General features: G+C 48.2%; 2 protein-coding genes across 10 annotated transcripts in view; one reads left to right on the top strand and one right to left on the bottom strand.

Annotated features, from left to right (window-relative positions):
• The window catches only part of JARID2 (jumonji and AT-rich interaction domain containing 2), a 282,213-nt gene extending 274,774 nt beyond the window's left edge, over positions 1-7,439 (top strand). For all 7 annotated transcript variants that reach the window (XM_063632862.1, XM_055264039.2, XM_055264038.2 and 4 more), the window contains 2 exons: positions 2,462-2,569; positions 5,456-7,439. In XM_063632862.1, coding sequence (XP_063488932.1) covers positions 2,462-2,569; positions 5,456-5,638 — 291 coding nt within the window. In that variant the 3' untranslated portion in view covers positions 5,639-7,439. The remainder of the gene's footprint in view (positions 1-2,461; positions 2,570-5,455) is intronic.
• A 779-nt stretch (positions 7,440-8,218) lies between these two features.
• DTNBP1 (dystrobrevin binding protein 1) overlaps positions 8,219-22,725 on the bottom strand; it is a 146,844-nt gene continuing 132,337 nt past the window's right edge. For 2 of the 3 annotated variants that reach the window (XM_055264047.2, XM_055264048.2), the window contains 3 exons: positions 18,513-18,668; positions 9,928-10,068; positions 8,219-8,631 (listed from right to left, as the gene is read on the bottom strand). In XM_055264047.2, the coding sequence (XP_055120022.2) occupies positions 8,387-8,631; positions 9,928-10,068; positions 18,513-18,668 (542 nt within the window). In that variant the 3' untranslated portion in view covers positions 8,219-8,386. The remainder of the gene's footprint in view (positions 8,632-9,927; positions 10,069-18,512; positions 18,669-22,725) is intronic. The other variant, XM_063632870.1, reaches the window with a different exon arrangement.

Below are 22,725 nucleotides of genomic sequence, written 5' to 3'. Positions count from 1 at the left end.
CTCATCTCCTCCTTACCTAAGGACACAAATCACATTGTATCAAGATAGGCCCACCCTCATGGCCTCATTTGAGCTGATTTACCTCTTTAGAGGGCCCTACCCCCAACTGCAGTCACAGCTGAGATCCTGGAGGTTCAACGTTTGCATTTGATGGGGGACAAATGCAGTCTGACCGCCCTGCCTCCTGTCCTGTAGATTTCCTTCTGTCTGGTTTTTTCCCCCAGACTTCTCAAAATGTATTACCTAGAGCCATTCGGTTCTTAAAAGAGAATGATATAAGCATTTTCCCAGATCTTCAAAGTATCTTATAAACATCACTGACAAAAGCCGCATAGCTTGGTGTGCTCTCTTTTGTTTTGTTTGAGACAGTGTCGCTCTGTTGCCTAGGCTGGAATGCAGTGCTGTGATCCTGTCTCACTGTAGCCTCAACCTCCTCGACTTAGGTCATCCTCCCACCTCAGCCTCCTGAGTAGCTGGGACAGCAAGTGTACCACCATGCCCAGCTAACTTTTTTTTTTTTTTTTTTGGAGATGGGGTTCTGCTGTTACCCATAGGCTGCCTAGTTCAGCCTCCCAGAGCCCCGGGATTATAGGCATGGGCCACTGCGCTCAGCTGTCCATCCTCTTACTGGAACACGCTATTCACTGTCCATGCATTGAGTATGGTAGTTACACCTGGGGGTGAAGCTGGTCTGTCCTTGTGAGGTGGCACCAGGTGGCCTCACTTTCAAGCCATCCTTCAGAAACTTCAGAGTTGTCACCTGGCATTTCCTGTCAACCTGAAAGTTATTTTTAAAAGAATATATCATGAGGCCGGGCATGGTAGGCCAATCCCAGTGCTTTGGGAGGCAAAGGTGGGCAGATTACTCGAGGCCAGGAGTGCGAGACCAGCCTGGGTAACAGAGTGAGACTAATCTCTACAAAAAATACAAAAGATTAACTGAGTGTGATGGCGGGGGTATCACTTGAGCCCAGAAGTTCAAGGCTACAGTGAGCTATGATCGCACCACTGTACTCCGGCCTGGGTGACAGAGTGACAACCTGTCTCTTTAAAAAACAAAACAAAAAAAACCAGGCACGGTGGCTTATGCTTGTAATCCCAGCACTTTAGGAGGCTGAGGCGGGCCAATCACAGCCTGGCCAATATGGTGAAACCCCATCTCTACTAAAAATAGAAAAAATTAGCCAGGCGTAGTGGCGGGCGCCTGTAGTCCCAGCTACTCGGGAGGTGGAGGTTGCAGTGAGCCAAGATCGCGCCATCGTGCTCCAGCCTAGGTGACAGTGCGAGACTCCATCTCAAAAAACAACAAAAAAAACCCATTATAAATCCATAGGCAAAAATTGGGGTTTGACTTATGTTGACAGTTTGCATTGCTTGGATTACTAATACATTTGTGAATTTAAATTTGATGTGTTTCCTGTTCTTCCTGTCCTTGGCCCCGTGTCTCTCCAAGGTCTTGTTTCTGTCAGTAGGTGGCATTCCCACACTCCTACAACGTGTTCTCTGTTTCTTGCTTAGAAACACTGCAGACGAAAACAAGTCCTTCCCCTCAAGCTTTCTAACAAAGGCCTATGACCCTTCTGCCTCTTGAGTGTTAAGACTGAATTTTTCCCTATTTTCAAACTCAGAATTAGAATAGGACTTGGAGTCCGCGTGAAGTATGGGAGCCTCCCGCAGAAGCCAGGTGGCTGTTTCCTTTCATCTGGCCCCTCTCAGCCCTAGACAGGCCCCCAGTGAGGGTCTCTGTCCCAGCACTCTCCTGTGGCCTCAGGCAGCAGGGCGTCCACTGGCGGGACAGCTGTGGGCTTTGTGGACAGCCCGGCCAAGGGGGCCGGGGCTGGTGGGTGAGCTCCTCTGCGTTGCAGAGGTCAGGAATCTGTGATGTTGAGGGTTTTGGGGGAGTTTGCATGGGTCGTCGGACACCGCTTGCTCTGTTGACTGTGAGCCGCTCATGGACCACCATGAGAACCAGTTTTGCTGCTGGAAAGTCAAGGGTGTGTTCCCCGCGTGGCCGTCCGAGTTGGAGTCCTCCATGTTCCACATCTATTCCAGGACTAGGTTGGTTTTGAACACAGGATCTCAGGAGCCCTCAGAACTCAAGAGATGAGAAATACGCACCCCTCACTGTCTTTACCAGCCTGGTGGTGACTGACCCTCTCCCAGGAAACTCCAGCAGAAATCTGGAAGGGACTTGAGGGCCACCCCTAGGTCTAACTCAGAGTGGTCAGTTACTCACCTTCCTAGTTGAAGACCATGTTCCAGGTGTTTGGTCAGTTTTCGTTTTAGTCCATTTCCAGCGTTTCCATTCCTCAAAGCCCTTGGCCTGGGTGGTGGGTGCTGGGGCTGCTCTGGTTGGGGCAGTGGGTGTGGGGGCTGCCTGGCTGGGCGTACTCCTACCTTACCCTCCCAGGGCGCTGTGGAGCTGCCTCCTGACCTTCGGATGTCCTGCTCTTGCTTGCAGGTGGTACAAGAGAACGAAAACGTTGTGTTCTGTCTGGAGTGTGCTCTGCGCCACGTGGAGAAACAGAAGTCCTGCCGAGGGCTGAAGTTGATGTACCGCTATGATGAGGTCAGTCCCTGCCCTAGGGCAGGGCAGCAGCATGGTGCCATCCCTGCTCCCGGCTGGATGTAGGCACTCCGGCCTGGCAGTTCTGTGCCTGGCCGGTAGTCAGGGCTCTGCAGGCCTGAGATGCCCTGTTCTTAGGCCCTAAACCCATTCAGGCCCCATGTTAGGATCCCAGGGGGAGCGGGGTTCCTGCACGGGCATTTGGATTTCAGAGATGGGCTCTTAACAGGGCTGAGGCTCTTCCTGCAGCCCCCCTGGCTTTCCCAAGGGCCGCACCACTGTGGTTTAGAGCCAGACACTTTTTTGTGACCTGTCCCAGGCACAGTGGGATGGTTGGCAGTGGCCTCTCCAATCTCCACTCACTCGATGCCAGCCCCTTCAGGCTGAGAGAGCTGGAAGTGTCTGCGGACATTGGGGCAGGACTGTGAAATGCCCGGTGCCTTCCTGCAGGTGCCAGGCTCTTCTGGAGACAGAGGTCATAAATGTGCACAGCCTGTGCAGCTGGGGGCCACCCTGAGTGGCAGAACACCTGGCAGCAGTGCCTCTCCCCTGCTCTGCCCGCCTTCCCCACGTGTGCTTCCCCTGCTCTGCCCGCCTTCCCCACGTGTGCTTCCCCTGCTCTGCCCGCCTTCACCATGTGTGCTTCCCACAAACTCTGATTAGGCTGGTTATGAGGAAGGTCGCCACATTGTGGTCATTGCACATTTGAGGCCACTGAGTGGGGCGGGTGCTGCGGGTATGACTGTGAGGGGCCTGGTGTGTCTGGGGGCCCAGGCGGTGGGGCCAAGTGGTGGGTCTCACTCGATAAGCGTTGAGCTAAACTATTGGAGAGCTGCAAGAAGAACTCTTTGCATCTGTTTTGTTTCAAAGAGCATGCTGGGTGAAGGCAGTAAGCACCTGCTGTCCCTCCTTCACCTCAGTAGTGAGTGTCCAGGCACAGTTAGAAATAACGAAGTCTTTGCGGCGAAGTCTTTGCGGCTGAGCGTGAGCATGGCTCTGGCACCTTGTGGGGGTGCAGGCGGCGGCACGGGGAGGCGTCCTCTGGCTGCCTGGAAAGCGCTCTGTGAATCATGGGTTGTGCCTCTCACCAGCAGCCTGTTTCTGTAGTCGGATGTCTGACGTGACCAGATCCTGGGAAAAGAATGGCATTCAGGGGCTGAGACCTAATGGTCGGTTTTGATGAATTAGCAGGAGCAAAGGTATTTGGAAACTGCATACTCTGTAGCGGCTGACGTAGTTCAGTAAGCATGTCTGTGCCTCTGTCCCGTTGAGCTGTGCATTGTTTTTTAACACGGAGTCTCGCTCTGTCGCCAGGCTGGAGTGCAGTGGCATGATCTCGGCCCGCTGCAACCTGCGCCTCCCGGGTTCCAGCGATTCTCCTGTTTCAGCTTCCAGAGTAGCTGGGATTACAGGTGCCCGCCACTATGCACCCGACTAATTTTTCTTTTTAGTAGAGACAGAGTTTTACCATGTTGGTCAGGCTGGTCTCAAACTCCTGACCTCAGGTGATCTGCTTGCTTCAGCCTCCCAAAATGCTGGGATTACAGGCGTGAGCCACCACCCCTGGCCCATTCTTTTAAATAGGAAATTTCTACCTTGTAAACAGAGACCATTGCAAAATCTTCTTCTCAACCTCCCAGTGTGCCCAGTACACAAACACCCATGTCTGGGCCTGCTGACCCGGGACAGTCTGCTTTAAACACCCACGCTTGCTGGGGTGGGGGGCGCACCTAGACTGCAGATCCCTGAATTCATGGCTTGGGTTCTCATGGATGGCGAAGCTCTCTGGGGAGTTTGGAGCCATTTGTACCTCTGGCCCTTGCAGGCTGGCTGAGCAGGGTGTTGGGCCGCCTGCCGCCAAGCCTGGTGTGAGAGCACTGGTCTGGGGCAGGTGCTGTCCACTTGTTGAGCTGCACGCAGGGGAGGGAACGGTGCCCTCCTGTAACTGCACACTGCCGGCTCCTCCTCACTTGTCCTTATGGTAAGGTAGCAGTAGCCACCTAAATGGGTTTTATGGCAGCTCATCCACTTATCCCTTATCAGTGTTTATCATCATCAGTACGTCGAGCAGCCATGACTATGGTGTTATTACAGATACGTGCACACCGCCCCGCCTGCCGAAGGCACCTTTACTGTGTGATGGGAGCCAGCTGTCACTTTCTCACCCTCATCTTGAGGGCTTTCCAGAGGACTAGAGATCAGGCCCTCAGATGTTTCATTCCATGGCTGGCTTCCTCTCCTCCCAGGCTCAGCATGGTTCCCAGCCACCTGTGGCCCAGGGAGATGCTCATAAGATGTACGTTTGCTACTCCTCCCCATGTTGTTTTTAAAAATGAGATGATTATAGGATGTACTGTGTGAAAGTTAGAAACAGTTTTTGGTGCCGACAGATAAATGATTCTCTTGGGTGAATTACAAAGGATATGTATAGGTGAGAAGTGTTTGCATTTACTTGCATGGCCAGGTTCAGTGGCTGGTAGCTAAAGTGAGTCAAGTAGCTTGGGTATTTGTGTCACCATCCAGGATGTCACAAAGCCCCCGGGGTCTCTTTGCTGAGTGCTCCGTGGTGGAGGCAGTGCTCTGGGCTCCCCTGCCAGCCCTGCCCTTATGAGCAGGCAAACCGTGGGGGAGCAGGGTGCTAATGAGGATGAAGCAGCCGTGCCTGCTGTGTGGCATCAGGAGGAGCTGGGAAGGGGAGACTCACTGCATCTGAGCCTCTCGGGGGCATTTTAAAAGCTGTTGGTTGGTGTGGTGAAGGGGACCGCTGCCCGCTGCCCCCTGCCCGCTGCGCGCTGCCCGCTGCCGTAAACTTGCCCCTGCATGGCTCTCAGGGACAGAGCTCTTGTTAATATGGTGTGTTAACTGTGTCCTCCCTTCACCCCCAAACAGGAACAGATTATCAGTCTGGTCAATCAGATCTGTGGCAAAGTATCTGGTAAAAACGGCAGCATTGAGAACTGTCTCAGTAAACCCACACCAAAAAGAGGTCCCCGCAAGAGAGCGACAGTGGACGTGCCCCCCTCCCGTCTGTCAGCCTCCGGTTCATCCAAAAGTGCTTCGAGCTCATCATGAAGATGCCAACGCCCGTGGTCGATTTATATATATTTTTTTGTAATTATTATATTCTAGTTTGGAGTACTTGCTGTAGGATTCAAGCTGTCTTTGCACTAGCTCTAAAGAAGATTTTCTTCTGGTTTTAGAGAACTAATTTTGTTTTAGCATTAAACTGTTGAACTTTTTTTTGTACTTAGAAAACCTAGATACTGCAGTCAGATTTTGGAAACTGCCGTATAGTCACTGTTTTAAAACCCTGGAGGGGCTGTATTAATTTGTATTGCCCCATGGCTGACAAAAGCCTTTTTTTGGTTGTTGTTGTTTTTGTTTTTGTTTTTTTTTTTTGTAACTGTTGGGGGAAAAAGGCTTTTTAACCCATTTTTGAAGAGGGTGAAGTTTGGAGAACAAATTTAAAAACCATCAGTCATGTGAGCAGATTTTTTAGAAGGGATAGGAGACACACACACACACACACACACACACACACACACACACACACGAAACTTGAAATGGCTTTGCTTTGGCTGTCGTCTTCTGCCATGTGCCAGATGAGCTTGTGATCCGGGAAGCCGGGGCACCCCCGTTTTGTTTCTCTGGGCGGTTGTGGCAGCTGAAGGCGGACGTTGTTTCCTAACCATAGGCGGAACGAGGAGATGGGAGCGAGTGGGCTCTCCACCAGCACATCACTATGCATCTGTTCAAGGAAAGAAGAAAGCGAGCGAGGAAGACGGAAAAGACTGCCTGCCTTGGAGGGGTCACATGAGGGAGACCTGTGCCTGATTTCATTAGGAAATCCATTCTGTTATTTTTTGGTGCTGTTGGCTACTTTATCAAAAAACCCTTCAATAGCATCCTAAAGATTTCAAAAAAAAAAAAAAGAAAAAAAAAAGAAAAAAAGTAATGGAAGCCGTTAAGTGCTTCTTTGTCATCGATGTGCAATCTTTCTAACATTCCATCTCCATCTCACCGCTTCTTGTTTGACACCTTCACAAGTCAGCATTAATCTTTCTTTTAAAATGTTTCGTTTATGATCACGTAGAGAGCCACTAGGAGGCCTGCAGTTATTTTTGAATGTGAAAATGCATTTGCGTTCATCTTGTCTATTTTTTCTCTTCATGTTGTAACAAAAAGGAAAAAAGAAAAAAAAAATCCCATCCCTTTTGTACATATGCCTGTAAATTGTTTTAAATACTTGAGCCTTTTTCTCGGTGGGGGGTGGGGAGGGGGTGAAAAGACAAGATGAAGAAAAGCCTTACATTTCCGTTTCTTCATCGGTTGGATTGGATGCTTACAGGGTTTTTCTTGTAACATTTATAAGTGCTGCTTACATCACTGAACAACAACAAAAAAATAATAATGGAGTAGCTGTTGCCCTTCTCCGGTTGTGTGTACAGTATGTGTGGAATAAAAAAGGGAAACTGTTTTCACAAGCTGTTCTTTGTTTCATAATTGGATTCATCAATCCCGTAGCTACCCATATTGCACTGAGCTTGCCAGTGGTGACTGCCAGGAACGTCCTATGATCCACTTTGTTGGTTGTTGTTGCAGAAGACTGAACTGTTTTGGAATATTTAACAATTACAGAAACAGTCAAGTGTTTTCCAATGTGGTTGTCCGGTTTCTATGGCCTTGCTGTGTACTTTCCCTCTTTTTGACAGTAAACTTCTGCCTATGGCTTACAGTTTGACATTTAATTTATTAGCGCTGCTCTGCACCCTCCCTTGGGAGGGAGACTTCATGTGGTTTATTGCGAGTTTTTTGTTTACTTTTCAGGTTTGTACTACAAGGTTTAATAATAAAAACAAAAAAGTTTTTTGGACATTTGTCGTCTGTCTTGTGGAAGATAACTGAATGGAATGAGCTCTTTTCTCATCCACAGGCAGGGGGCAGAGGATCCCCCCAGCCAGGGAGCAGAGCCACCCCCCCCCCCCCCACAGTCCTGCTCCCACCTGCCACTGGGTCCCCTTCAGCCTAACCTAATGGTTTCCATGTGGCCTGCGGCCGTCCCCCTCATTCATTTCCCATCGAGCCGCGCCCCCCTGCTGAGCTTGCTTTCATGATGAGACGACACTGGGTGCATTCAGGGTGGTATGGCTGCAGACAGACCCCCCCTCATCTCGGCGGGGAGTCTGTCAGTCAGTCATCTCTCATTGGGCTGGAGGACTGATGATGGCAGGAACATCTCCAGGGGACCAGTTTCTTTTCATAAAGAATGGAGGATTGCTTTGGGCTTGTTTCTGTTCTTTTGGGCCCAGGGCTGTGAAAGTAGGGGTTGGACTGGCTGGCTACTGGACTGATACTTCTGTAATGATCAAAGGAAAACCCCAAGCTTTGCCAGAGTGGTTTGGCTACAGTCAGCTCTTCTACAGGAAGTGGCATTTTCCACCTGTGAAATGGTAGGTCATTCCCTGCCCCATGCGGAACTGAGCCCTGTGGAGCCTCCACTGCCTGGCCCAAGCCCTGCCCACATGCAACCTCCTGGGGTGGCCCTCAGTGACCTGCACGTCCCTTCACTCTAAGGAACCCTGAGTTACAGTGGCCTTAAGGACGTGTGTATTTAGAAGCCTTTGTATACAAACTAGCTCTGTGCGCTCTCAGTTTACCGTCCTCACACTTTATTGTTAGCTGTTCTTTCAGTCTCTCACACATTATTGGCAATTAGGTAAAAATCAAGAACCTCTATAAAACAACCTGGCTTTCCAGGTGGAATTCCGCATACGGCCAAAACTGGATTCCAGTGTGGCCAGACAACGCCCATGTCCCAATTTAAGAGTCGCTGTCGTCACTACCATCCGCAGTGGCCTCTCTGTCAGTATGTGATGTGGCCAGGGCAGTGTCCACCTGAACTTCCTCCTCATCAGACTGAACAACAGGGGACTCCCCACCCTCACTGACGTCCTGGGTGGCCGAGTCGGTGCAGGTGGAGGAAGAGGAAGGTGGCTTGGCTCGTAATTCTGAGGGATTTGGCACCTGGAGGGTAATCTCATTCTGACAGGTACTGGATTCAGGCCCTGCAAAATAACGTAGGGAAGACAAAGCCCTGTCATAAAAATACTGCGAATTAGAATTGTTGCCAACAGCTGTGGAATGTGCCCGTCATGAAAGGGGTGTGTGGTTTTTGTTCCAGGGATCTGGGGCCTGCAGAACTCAGGAACTGCCCTGGAAGACACTGAGCTGAGTGATGCCAGAGGCAGCCTCAGGCCCTGCGGTGACCCTTCTGTCCCCTAAGGAGTCAGCCACTGTGACACAGATCAAGAGCTCCTAAGACTGTAATACGTGTGTTATAGAGGCCCGAGGGCAAGTGCTGCATATCTTTGAGGAACAGTCCTTGTAACCTTGATAATCTAGATTTCTTTCTTTTTTCCCTTTGCAGTAATTCAGAGACACCACTGCTGAGAAAGTTGGAATTATTGGCCTTTCAGCAGTTCTCCAATTTTATGGAACTAAATAGGCTCTTCAAGGAATCAAAATTCTATATGCAGGTGTCACTGTCTCTAAATCTTTCCTTGACCCTGGGTGAGGGTTCATTCTGGTTTCCAGTATTCTGGCCTTCTCAGGATGGGGGCAAATGCACCCAAGCCCCTTCTCTTCCCCGGGATGACACCGTTCTGACAGATTGCCAGGAGAAGTGGGTGAGAAGTTCAGAGGAAGCAGAAACCGTGGTAATGGTAGAACCTTCTAGAGATGGCTGAGGTGCTGCTGGGACGACTGAGCTTTGCCTTGACCCAGCCGGAAGAACTGGTCTGAAATTTGAAACGCACCAAGCCCAGGTACAGGTCTGGCACCTCGGTCAATATTTGCTGCATGAATGTGAAACAAAATTTTGGGAAGGGATGAAAGGAACTGAAGTGTAACTAAGTTTTACAACACAGGCCAAGAGCTGAACAATACACCATGGCTTTGCCCATGGCAGGCATGCCCCTAAATGCCTGTTGCACGAAGAGGGAAGAGTTTCCTGTGAGCCACGCAAGAGAGACCGCACATCCCTGCAAATGCCAGTCCTTAACCACAAGGAGCAGACTCAAATGGATTTCTGGGTGTTAAAGGAGGGAAAACAAGAAAGCTCTCAACTCACCAAAGTTACCGGAGTGGAGCATGTCAAATCTTTGAGAAGAACTCATGACGGAACCACACCACTGTTGCAGCTGCCACACAGCTTTGTGGAACCGTGGGGTTAGGGAGCCAGGGGCTGGCTGTGAGCTTGGGGGGTTTATGCATAAGTGGCTGGCAGATGGTTCTCACGTCTCCCCTTTGGAGGGGAGTGGCATACTGCCCCGGTTCAGCTGATGCAAGTTTGTCAACCCTACCTAAGGCGGGGGACAGCACAGTGTTCTCTTCTCCCGAGTTCAGGAAGACGTCCAGGGCCTCCTGGTCAGATATGTCCATCAGGTCCATCTGCTCCAGCATGTCCACGTTCACTTCCATGGATGACATGCTGCCTATGGGCTCTGTGGATAGATCAGCAATACGAGAAAGGACACGTTGTCTTTAATATTACTTTAAAAGGTGAACTTCCATTGGCATTAGGCTAACTACATTGCATTTTCTAAGCTTACTTCAAAATGGAATTTGAAGCAACATATTAGTAGATGACATATGCCAGTCTGGCACTTTAAATGCATCCTAAATCACCCTTGGCAACTATTACTACCTTTTACACTTTCCTTAATCTGTTCGCCCCCAGCCCTTTGGGACTCCGAAGACCAATCTTTGCATTAAGCGATTCCCAGCTGTTTGGAGTAGGACGCTCAGCCTGTCTCAGGCCAACATTCCTGCAGCAACAGTTAGCGACCTTCCTCCCTGCCAGCCACGGCTCTGCTTCCTGCCTACAGTTGCCCTGAACCTTCCTGGCAGGCACACTCCTCTAATTGCAAGTGGAGTTCCCACTGCCCTTGGAACATTTCTCAGGCCTAACGGCAGAAGGGGTTTGAACATCTGTAAGATGCAAGAGCTCCCTGCAGTGGAAGCACAGACTAGGAGAAAACAAAACCCAGCCCGCCAGCAGACCCCATGAAACAGCACGTACCTAGTCGGCCGACGCCCCACAGGTCTTTACTCATAGGCAAACTACCTCTATGGTCTCAAAAAACCACAAGCCCCATAAGTTATCCTAGCCACGGGGATGCCTAGCAGAAGCAAATTATTTCTGGAAGGACCCTCCCTTAACCTTGGTTTATACAAAGTCAATCCCAACCCAATCTGGCATTTGTAACACACATGAAATGAGCCACTCTGAGTGAAGGGCAGCAGAAACAAACATCATCCTCGCTGAAGAATGTGAGATGGCCATTCACACACGGCAGTCACAGGAAAGGTGAAGTCAAAAACAAGGTGTCAAAAATAAGGACAGACATTTGAAAGAAGAGACTGAAATCTCAAACTTGGGGCACAGTCACAGCCCAATAGAAAATTAATAAACTAGAAGGCAGGATGAGTAAATCTGCCATAATGCAGCACAGAAGAACAAAGAAAGGAAATACAAGAGAGCATAAGAGGTACGAAAGACGCAGAAGCGTAGCATCTGGTCACGTTTCCCCAAAGCCAAGAGGAGGAGAGAACTCTATTCAAAGAAGCTGATGATTTTCCCGAATGGATGAAAGACCTCAGGACCCAGATTTAAAAAGCAAAACATTCCAAGCGAGATCAAAGCAATCCTCACCTACATCAATTGCTTTGAAGTTGAAGAACATCAAAGACAAAGGCTCTCTAAAAGGCAGCCAGAGAGAGAGGGCAGGTTAAGAAAGAGAAGGAAATAATTAGGATGACAGGCAACTTCTGAACAACAATAATAAAAGCCAGAGGACTGTGGAGTAAGTTCAAAGAGGAGAGAGAAATGTCATCTCTAAAATCGTGTAACATTAGGTATCACTTAAGATCCAGGAGAAAAGCAGAGATCAAGAAGAAACACGTCATCATGAGCCTGCTCTCGCTAGAGGCATAACGAAGGAAGGGCTGAGTGCAAGAAAGCATGTTAAGCAAAGAGACCTGTGAGTGTGGGAGTTAATGTAAAACCTGGAATGGAACAGTCATAACGAAGAGTCACCAGGGCCAAATTACCCTCCTGAACAAAGGCGGGGGGGCGGAGAGGAGGGTGCTCAGAGCCACAGTGACGTGAGATTGCGGCTTCATCTGGGAGGAAAGTGAGTCTCATTATCTTCAGGCTCAGAAAATCACTGAAGTTCAGCACTCGAATGAGAGGTAAGAGTAATTCCTGTTTTCAGTTGGGGAAAAGTGTTATGGTTTAGATGGTCCCATGCTTGGCAGCAGCATCTCTGCCAACTGAGCCAGCCTGCTGTGCCTCGGACTTGGGGTTGAGCGCAGCCACACAGGGACAGCAGTTCACTGGGCTGGATCTTCAGGGCTGAGTGGTCAGGGGAATTTGAAGGCGCGTTGGTCAGGCTTGTTCTTTTTGGGGGCAAGCTTCTGAGGGTTTCCTTTCTGACCTATGGAAGCCTTTTGCCAAGGCCTTTCTGTCTTTTAGATTTTGGCTTCTGACTTCAGTTTTGAAAGTTTTGTCTGTGCCATCTTCTTGAAAAGGGCAGGAGTATAACTTAAAACAGGAGAGAAAAAAATTGGACTAAGAAGCATAGTTGTCAGCTTTCAGGAAAATTCTGTAGCAACAAATAAGACGGTAATGGGTGTGTCAGTGATCACAGGAAATGTCAATGAGCCAAACTTGCCATTTAAGAGATTATACAACTGAACTAAAATAAAATCCAGCTACCTTCTGTTTACAGGAGACAAATATGAAAATGTTTCTTAAAAAATGAAAAGATATAATGAGCAAACAAGAAGAAAGCTGATACAGCTATATTAATATCAAAATAGATTTTAATGGGAAACAAAAGTAACATTGGGATAAAGAGTAGTACTTAATGACTTTTAAATGGTTCAATTCACCAGGAAGATAAAGTAAAAAAATGGCAGAATGACAATGAAAACATAATATCCATAATCTTGGGGGCATGTCACTATACCTATTTGATGACTGACATCAGCAGTCCCAAAGTTAGAGAAATCGAAATCCCATTCTCAAATCACAATGAAATTTAGTTAGAAATTGGCAACTGCTAGGAAAATTTTCACACATCTAATTATTTTTAAAGAACATTTATAAACAGTTCACAAATCAAATATGAAATGCTAATGATAAAATTTACCCAGAAATTATGAATGTCAAAATTTGTAGGATTCAGCTAAAATAGTACCCCTGCAAGAAATCCATAGCTTTGAATGCCTTACTGGAGAGGAAAGCTGAAAATCAAGCCTGAATATTCAACTTGGGTTAGAAAAAAACAATCGCCCAAAGAAAGTAAAACTGAAGAGAAGTTAAGGAAACAGTAGAAAGAACAAAGAAGCTGGTTCTTTAGGGGAAAAAGGCTTAAAAATGGTTATGTTCTGGGTAAGACTCATCATAAATAGAGATGAAAGGAATAAAAGGCACATGAACAATTTTAAAAATGCAAAAGCAAACCTAATGAGGAACACAGCTAAGGGGGAGACGCGCACCATGGGCAACGTTATGCTGACATATCTGACAACTGAAGACAATTCCATGGAAAACTTGCCAAAATTAACGAGAAACAGTGAATCTCTATAACTATGAGAAAAAAAGAATAGCTCTTCAAATAGAGTAGTCACTGGTATCAGCATCGGAGGCAAGTTGTACCCAACACTCAGGAATGCATGAGACACGTGCACTTGCAGAAAGATCCAATACCACTAAGAGGCCCAGTGTGTCTCCGTCCAGAAACTTACTGCAATTCTGCTCAAACTGTAGACAAGGTTCTTCAACAAACTTGAAACTGTGACATTTATACCAAAGGACAAGACCCCAAGAAGAGTCATGGCAACTATGAAGAAAATAAATGCATGCAGACGTGCAGGGCAGGTCAGGAATGGCTCCAGCGGACTCAGGCTTCACTAGAAAACATTTTCTCAGCCCCAGCACTCCTGACACTTTGCGCCAGATCGTTCTTGGTTGTGGGGTGTCCTGGGTAGTGGTGGGGTGTTTAACTGCATCCCTGGCCTCTGCCCACTAGATGCCAGTAGCACACCCTTACCCCAGGCATGACAAGCAAAATGGGTCTGCAGACATTGCCAAATGCCCCCTCGGGGGCAAAAGTGTCCCCAGCTGAGAACCAACACTTGATGACTAAGTATACCACAGTATGGTTTTGGCTCAGGGATGGGCGGCAGAAGAACGGAGCCGAAAAGAGAGGCTTGAAGACTCCTGAATATACAGAAACTGCCAAAGGTGTCATTTCATTCCAACAGATTAGCAAAAATTTAAAAATCTGATGCTGCCAAGTGCTGGCAAAGATGTAATCAGAATGTGCATATGTGGCTGGGGAGACTGTAAACTGGTGGAAATGTTTAGGCAAGAAATTTGACAGCATCTAGTAAAATGAAAGAGCCATGTCATTGTGACCAGTAACTCCTCTCCTAGTTATATACCCTAAAGAAATGGTTCCCAAAGTGTGGTCCCCTCAGCATCACCTGGGAACTTGGTTATAATGCAAATCCTCAGGCCCTACCTCACACCTGCAGTGGGCCCAGGAATCCATGTTTGAACAGCCCTCCAGGGGACTGTGAGGCTGCTCAAGTCTGAGAACAGCTGGCCTTAAAGCAACTCTTACGTATATGTACAGAGAGAGGAATTATAAGACTGTCCAAGGCGGGGTGTGGTGGCTCACACCTGTAATCCCAGCACTCTGCGAGGCCCAGGTGGGAGGATCACTTGGGCCAAGGAGTTCAAGACCAGCCTGGGCCAAATAGTGAGACCCTGTCTCTCCAAAAAAAATAAAAAATTAGCCCGGCATGGTGGCACACACCTGTAGTCCCAGGTACTCGGGAATCTGAGGTGGGAGAACCACTTGAACCCAGGAGTGTCAGACTGCAGTGAGCTATGATCATGCCACTGCACCCCAGCCTGGGTGACAGAGTGAGACTCGGTCCTAAAACAAACAAAAGTCCATGCCAGCATTGTTTTTATTAAATAAGAAAACCGGAAACACCCATCAATACATCAATGAATAAATTATATTTATTCAATGGAAATAAATATTTAAGAATGGAAATCAAATTAGAGGTGAATGTATCAGTATGGATGATTCTCAAAATCATAGCACTTAGGTGCACTTTTGCCTGTTAATTCTATCTTTTCTAACTTTATTGTAATTTTATCATTAGCCCCAAACCTCGTTCTCTTCGCAGGGCGCTGGGTCCATGCTGGAGCATCCCAGAGCTGATCAATCCCTCTGGAAAGCAGGGGCACCCCTGGCTCCACAGGATTCCATTTTGCTGAACTACCGGTTCAGAGACACAAGAGCCTGAAATCTATGGGAATACAGAGCCTGAAAACCCAGGCACAGACCAGGACATCTCCGAGGTGATTTATTAATAAGTAACTGCAGGATACCCTGACACTCAGCAATAAAATCAAAGCAATAAAAATGCTTTTCTAAGAAAATGGCAGTCATGTAAGGCAGAAGATCAAACCTGGGCTAGGGTCTTACAAAACATCTAATTATGTCCTAACGGCATGGAGAGGCCTGCGGGGCACGTGGTGGGGCCCAGGCCCCCTCTGCTGCTCAGCCCTCCCGGTACCGCCTTCAGTCCTCAAGCCTGAGAGCCTCTGTGCTTGGGGGGCCGGCCACCTGGCCTCAGCACCATCCAAGTGGGCACAGATGTGCCTTCACCCGTTCCTCTGATGATTCTCTGGATAAAACTTTCCATGGCCTTGTCTTAATTAAGAAATGATGCTTCTGAAAGTGAAATTCCAACTGCTATTTCTGATTTAGTGGAATGAGTCCAAAACACCATGTTCACTGTAGAGTTTTTTAAATTTTGATTGATTCTCCTACATTAATACTCATCCTTGGAGATGACGATTCCTCCCTAAGAAAGGTGCTGTGGCTCGTCAGGCTGGGAAGTCTGAGCCGGCTCTGCACAGCCCTGTGATGAGATGCCCGATTCCCGTGTGTGGCTGTGTCTCAGCTCTACTCAAGAGAAAGCTAAAAAGCCCAGGGCCTCCAGTTTTCTTCTTCAAAGCTTTCAAAACCATATACTGGCAACATGTGCCTAATTTTTACCTTAAAAAAATGAGCCCAACATTTCCTTGAAACTTAATCTTTGAGATACTCAAAACCACAAAAATGTAACCACTTCATATTTCCTTGCAGGTATTTCAAGCAGGTATCTGCTAGATGCGTCCTCTGCCAGCCTGGTGCCTTGCTAGCTGTGGAGGAACTCCAGTATGTGCCTGTCCCAGTCACCAGGGGCTGGCCATCAACAGAAGCTGCTCCTTCCAAGCCGGCCACGCGTCTACTACTTCATCGTTCTCTCGGGGGTGCGTCCATGGCTCTCCCTATAATGGGAGCTTCCTGAGAGGCACTTTCATTTCTCTGTGCTTCCTCTGGGCTCACCAGCAAGTGCTAAACTGAAGGAAGATAGAGTTAAATTGTTTAGCAATCAGTTTCTATGACTGTCCATCATCACTGCATCTCTTCTATGACATGAGACATTGGTGTGATGTGTCATTATGTTCAAATGTGTGGGTCAGCCAGCGTGTATCTGTATGGACTGAATGTGTCCCCCTAAAATTTGTATGTTGAAACCCTAACCCCCAATATGAGGATATTTGGAGTTGAGGCCTTTGGGAGGTAAATAAGTTAGATGAGGTCAGATGGACATGGCCCCTGTGGTTGAGATTAGCCCTAATACCAAGAGACAGCAGAGAGCTCCACCCTACTGTTGGCCACGTGCACACATAGGGAGAAGGGGGCCGTCTATAAGCCAGGAAGAGAGCCCTCACCAGAAACCGATCACGCCAGCACACTGATCTTGGATCTGAGGCCTCCAGAACTGAGGGAAAATAAATGTCTGCTGTTAAAGTCACCCAGTCCATATTGTTTTGTTATGGCAGCCGGGGTAAGACAGTGTCCTTCTCAGTTTCTACCCATAACAGGATAAAAATCCCTGGAGCAAACCCTCTCCTTCCTCCCAAAGGAGCCACGGGAAGCCACTCTCTACAATCTGCAGAACATGGAAGCACCAGAATCCTGCATGTACACTCGGAGGAAACGCACGGAGGACAAATGCAGGGTCGCGTGTTACAAGAATGGCGAAGGCTGACTCCAGAAAATGCTGTTAAGCTTCAAATCTATACTGTGCATTGGAAGGTAAACAAGCATCATCCACACAACTAACTGACTGCATTCACCAGCACACTCTGAGGTCTTCAGCTACTGCTGTTAATCTATTTTTCTCAACATTATTTTCTTTCCTCATTCTTGGATTTCTTTTTATTTATTTATTTATTTTTTGAGATGGAGTCTCGCTCTGTTGCCAGGCTGGAGTGCAGTGGTGCAATCTCAGCTCACTGCAACCTCTGCCTCCCGGGTTCAAGCGATTCTCAGCCTCCTGAGTAGCTGGGACTACAGGCACGTGTCACCACGCCCAGCTAATTTTTGTATTTTTAGTAGAGATGGGGTTTCACCATGCTGGCCAGGATGGTCTCCATCTCTTGACCTCATGATCCACCCACCTCGGCCTCCCAAAGTGCTGGGATTACAGGCGTGCGCCACTGCGCCTGGCCTCATTCTTGGATTTCTTTAACTTCTCCTTGGAGGGGACACAGAACTGGATGACAAGGAAGAAACACTGCTGGGGCATGTGGTTGGGGGCAGGATAGAGAGAACAAAGGCCAGGGCCAGGCAAGCCTGGGGAAAGGATGAAGGCTGAGATTTGGGGGGTGAGAGAGGTGTCCAGGAGGTGATGAGATATTCAGGAGAACAGGAGGGCAGGAAAATGGGAAGGTTTGGACGGGTCTCCTCGCTGCCTGGGGTCTGGTACTGCCTATGTGGCGCAGGCTGGAGGGAAAATGTAAGCTGCCTGGCGCCGCTGCCCTGCCCACCCTGGCTGCACCTCTGAGTCACTCAGTTCTTCCAAAGGAAAAGCTGCGAAGAAGTTCAGTGTCTGGACTTCTAATCAGCTTGTTTCCTACAGCACTATTTACCGAGGGAAAGATTTTAAATGTTCAGCTAGGAAAACTGGTGGAATATATTAGGATACATCATGACAAAAAGATGCAGCCTTTGACACACAACCTCTCATAGTATTTTTAACAACGGGGGAAAGAGCCCTGTATAACATGAAGAAAAGTTAGAGACAAAGCCATATATATGTACGGTCCAGTCAGATAGCAGTTAGATAAGCAGACTCGACAGAGACTAGAAAGAACACACGAAAAGCAGTAACAGGGACTATTCTGTACTGGAGAATTAAGGGCAATTTTTCTTTTTTCCATTTTGGTAATTTTGCAGGTTTTCTAGAAGCATAATTTGTGTTTGTAATCTTTTTTTTTTTTTTTTTGAGACAGTCTTACTCTGCCACCCAGGCTGGAGTGCAGTGGCACGATCTCCGCTCATGGCAACCTCCACCTCCCGGGTTCAAGTGATTCCCGTGCTTCAGCCTCCCGAGTAGCTGGGATTACAGACATGCGCCACCATGCCTGGCTAATTTTTGTATTTTAGTAGAGACGAGGTTTCACCATGTTGGCCAGGTTGGTCTCAAACTCCTGACCTTGGGTGATCTGCCTGCCTTGGCCTGCCAAAGTGCTGGGATTACAGGCGTGAGCCATCACACCTGGCTATATCTGTAATCTTTAGAGGTATTAAAAAAATGTATTTTCAACTAAAGCCTAGACTGATAGAAGAGGCAAAATCAGGGCGAGAGAGGTGGCCCGATGCACACATTTTGGTTGCTGGGGTCTCATAACAGAATGGAACTTCTGAGGACTCTGCCTCATGCTCTGCTCTGGGGAGAGGGGCCCATCGCCACCCTGCACAGCCGGTGAGTCCCTGCTCCAGCAGCCCCAGCCCCCACTCGCCTCGCCGCTCTGCAATCTGCAGGTAGCCAGTGGACAGGTACTGCTCCATGTCCTGCTGGAAGGCTTCCTCAAAAAACTTCTGCCGTTCCTTCAGCTTCATTTGCTGGGTGTGCTCCATTTCCAGGACCTTCTGGGCGTGCTCTGCATCTAGTTCAGCTAAGGAAACAGAATAACTGGGGTTAGGGTTTGAAAAGGGACTGAGAGAGGAAATGGGTATAACAGCTGCTCGCATCCACCCTCCAAGTGGATGGAGTCATGCCGCGTTGACACACTAGGCTGGTGCCCCGACTGTGTGTACAGCTGGCCTCCTTGTCCCCCAATCTGCTGCACTTCTTCCCCCTACCTGGGTGGTCAGGCCCTTCATTCCACACCTTTGCATGTGCTGTTCCCTAGGCTGGAACAACCTTCCCACCCGCACCACCCATTCATCAGTCACAAACAGATGTTCACCTTCCAAGACCAGCTTCTCAGGTCGTCCTTCTACTAACTCCAGTGGAGTCTGCTGCTCTATCCAGATGTTCCCGCATCCCTGACTTTTGCAGCTGACTTACAAAAATTGCAGTGCAATTGCTAAGGACTTGGAGTCCCTGCAAGACTGTGACCATATATGACTCATTTCAACATGCTGTCACTCAGCTCAGTGCCTGGCCCACAGTAAGCTCTCAAGGTATGTTTGTTGAAAGTATGTAACAGTGGAATACTATTCACCCTTAAAAAGGAAGGAAATTCTGACACATGCTGGATGAACCTGGAGCACATATGCTAAGTGCAGTAAGCCAGAGTCACAAAAAGGCAAATGCTGTGTGCTTCCACTCATGAGGTACCTAGAGCAGTCAGATCGATGGAGACACGAAGTGTGCTCTCAGGGCTGGGGAGAGGGCGTGGGGGCTTAGTGGTTAATGGGTACAAATTTTCAGTTTTACAAGATGAAAGACATCTGGAGATGGACAGTGGTGATGGATGCACAGCATGAATATATTTAATACCACTCAGCTGGACACTTAACGAATTCTATGTACACATAAATTGGTAAATTTTATGTGTATTTTACCACAGTAAAAAGTTGGGAACAGGGCCGGGCGCGGTGGCTCATGCCTGTAATCCCAGCACTTTAGGAGGCCGAGGCAGGCGGATCACCTGAGGTAAGGAGTTCGAGACCAGCCTGGCCAATATGGTGAAACCCCATCTCTACTAAAAATACAAAAATTAGCCAGGCATGGTGGCAGGCGCCTGTAGGCCCAGCTACTCGGGAGACTGAGGCAGGAGAATCACTTGAACCCAGGAGGCAGAGGTTGCAGTGAGCCGAGATCGCGCCACTGCACTCCAGCCTGGGAGACAGAGCGAGACTCCATCTCAAAAAAAAAAAAAGGCTGGGCGCGGTGGCTCACGCTTGTAATCCCAGCACTTTGGGAGGCCGAGGCGGGCGGATCACAAGGTCAGGAGATCAAGACCATCCTGGCTAACATGGTGAAACCCCGTCTCTACTAAAAATACAAAAAATTAGCTGGGCATGGTGGCAGGCGCCTGTAGTCTCAGCTACTCGGGAGGCTGAAGCAGGAGAATGGTGCAAACCCAGGAGGCGGAGCTTGCAGTGAGCCAAGATCGCGCCACTGCCCTCCAGCCTGGTGACAGAGCGAGACTCCGTCTCAAAAAAAAAAAAAAAAAAAAAGTTGGGAACAAAAAAAGTAAGTATGTAGCCATCATGGTGTATTACAAAGTGCTTAGTCTTGGCTTTTTAGTGTTTACTGACCCACAACCTAATCAGTTAACCTTCTCATCTGAAAATTTGGGATAGAAATATTAACCCAATATTGATATGAAAATATGAAAGGATGTGAAATAATTTTATAATTTAAGGGACCAGTGACCCTTCAAGGTAAGCCTGAGTCAGTAATAGACAAGGCAAGAACACTAACATAATCAACCTTCGCGGGGTCATTCAAGCAAGAACCCCAAATCTCCCAGCTATAAACACTTTCCAGTAGTTTAACCTTTCCTCAAGGCATGTGATATAGTTTAACTCTGTGTTCCCACCCAAATCTCATATCGAATTGTAATTCTCACATCAGGGGAGGGAAGTGATTGGGTCATGGGGGCAGTCTCCCCCATGTTGTTCTCGTGACAGTGAGTAGTTCTCACTAGATATGATGGTTGTGTGTGTCTGACAGTTCCTCCTTCACATGCTCACACTCTCCACCTTGTGAAGGAGCCTGCTTCCCCTTCCACCATGGTCGTTAAGTTTCTTGAGGCCTCCCCAGTCATGTAGAGCTGTGAGTCAATTAAACCTCCTTTGTTTATAAATTACCTATTTTTTTTGAGACAGAGTCTTACTCTGTTCCCCAAGCTGGAGTGCAGTGACAGTGGTGCGATCTCAGTTCACTGCAAGCTCTGCCTCCTGGGTTCAAGCAATTATTGTGCCTCAGCCTCCCAAGTAGCTGGGATTACAGGAGCATGCCACTATGCCCAGCTAATTTTTTGTATTTTTAGTAGAGACGGAGTTTTGCCACATTGGTCAGGCTGGTCTCAAACTCCTACCTCAAGTGATCTGCCTGCCTCGGCCTCCCAAAGTGCTGGAATTACAGGTGCGAGCCACTGCACCCAGCCTCAGGTATTTCTTTATAGCAGTGTGAATATTGACTAATGCAGCAAATTGGTACTGGAGAGAGCGGGGTACTGATACAAAGATACTTGAAAATGTGGAAGGGACTTTGGAACTGGGTTACAGGTAGATGTTGGAACAGTCTGGAGGGCTCAGAAAAAGACAGGAAGATATGGGAAACTTTGGAACTTCCTAGAGACTTGTTGAATGGTTTCAACCAAAATGCTGATAGTGATGTGAACAATGAAGTCCAGACTGAGGTGGTCTCAGATGGAGATGAGGAACTTATTGGGAACTGGAGTAAAGGTCACTCATGCTATGCTTTAGCAGACTGGTGGCATTTTGCCCCTGCCTTTGAGATCTGTGAACTTTGAACTTGAGAGCAATGATTAAGGGTACCTGGTGGAAGAAATTTCTAAGCAGCAAAACATTCAAGACATGACCTGGATTATTCTGAAAGCTTTCAGTTTTATGTGTTCACAAGGAGATGGTCTGAAAATGGAGCTTATGTTTACAAGAAAAGCAAAGCATAGAAGTTTGGAAAATCTGTAGCCTGACAATGCGACAGAAAAGAAAAACCCATTTTCTGGGGCGAAATTCAAGCCAGCTGCAGAAATTTGCATAAGTAATGAGGAGTTGAATGTTAAGTGCCAAGACAATGGGGAAAATGTCTCCAGGGCATGTCAGAGATTTTGGCAGCAACCTCTCCTATCACAGGCCCAGGGGCTTAGGAGGAAAAATAGTTTTGTGGGCCAGGCCCCAGGCCCAGCTGCTCTGTGCAGCCTTGGGACATGGCACCCTGCATTCCAGCCACTCTAACTACAGCTGTGGCTAAAAGGGGCCAAGGTACAGCTTGGGCTATTGCTTTAGAGGGTGCAAGCCACAAGCCTTGGCGGCTTCCACATGGTGTTAGGCCTGCAGGTGCACGGAAGTCAAGAATTGAGGTTTGGAAACCTTGGCCTAGCTCTCACAGGATGTATGGAAATGCCTGGATGTCCAGGCAGAAGTCTGCTGCAGGGACAGAGCCCTCACGGCGATTAGGGCAGTGCAAATGGTAAATGTGGGGTTGCTGCCCCCCCACAGAGTCCCCACTGGGGCACTGCCTAGTGAAGCTGTGAGAAGAGGGCCACTGCCCTCCAGAGCCCAGAATGGTAGATCCACTGACAGCTTGCACCATGAACCTGGAAAAGATGCAAGCATTCAATGCCAACCCATGAAGGAGCTGCCCAAGTCCATGGGAGCCACCCCTGTAACCTGGAAGTAAGGCATGAAGTCAAAGGAGATTATTTTGGAGCTTTAAGATTTAGTGACTGCCCTGCTGGATTTCACACTTGCTTGGGGCCTGTAGACCCTTTGTTTTGGCCAATTTCTCCCATTTGGAATGGGAACATTGATCCAATGCCTGTACACCCATTGTATCTTGGAAGTAACTAACTTGCTTTTGACTTTATGGGCTCCTAGGCCTTGTGTCACATGAGACTTTGGACTTAAGACTTTTGGCTTAGGCCGGGCGTGGTGGCTCACACCTGTAATCCCAACACTTTGGGAGACCAAAGCGGACAGATCACGAGGTCAGGAGTTCAAGACCAGCCTGGCCAACATGGTGAAACGCCA

The sequence above is a fragment of the Symphalangus syndactylus genome, chromosome 23, assembly GCF_028878055.3.
Source record: "Symphalangus syndactylus isolate Jambi chromosome 23, NHGRI_mSymSyn1-v2.1_pri, whole genome shotgun sequence".
In the NCBI taxonomy this organism is placed as follows: Eukaryota; Metazoa; Chordata; class Mammalia; order Primates; family Hylobatidae; genus Symphalangus; species Symphalangus syndactylus.
This window is presented reverse-complemented; position numbering and strand designations above follow the sequence as displayed.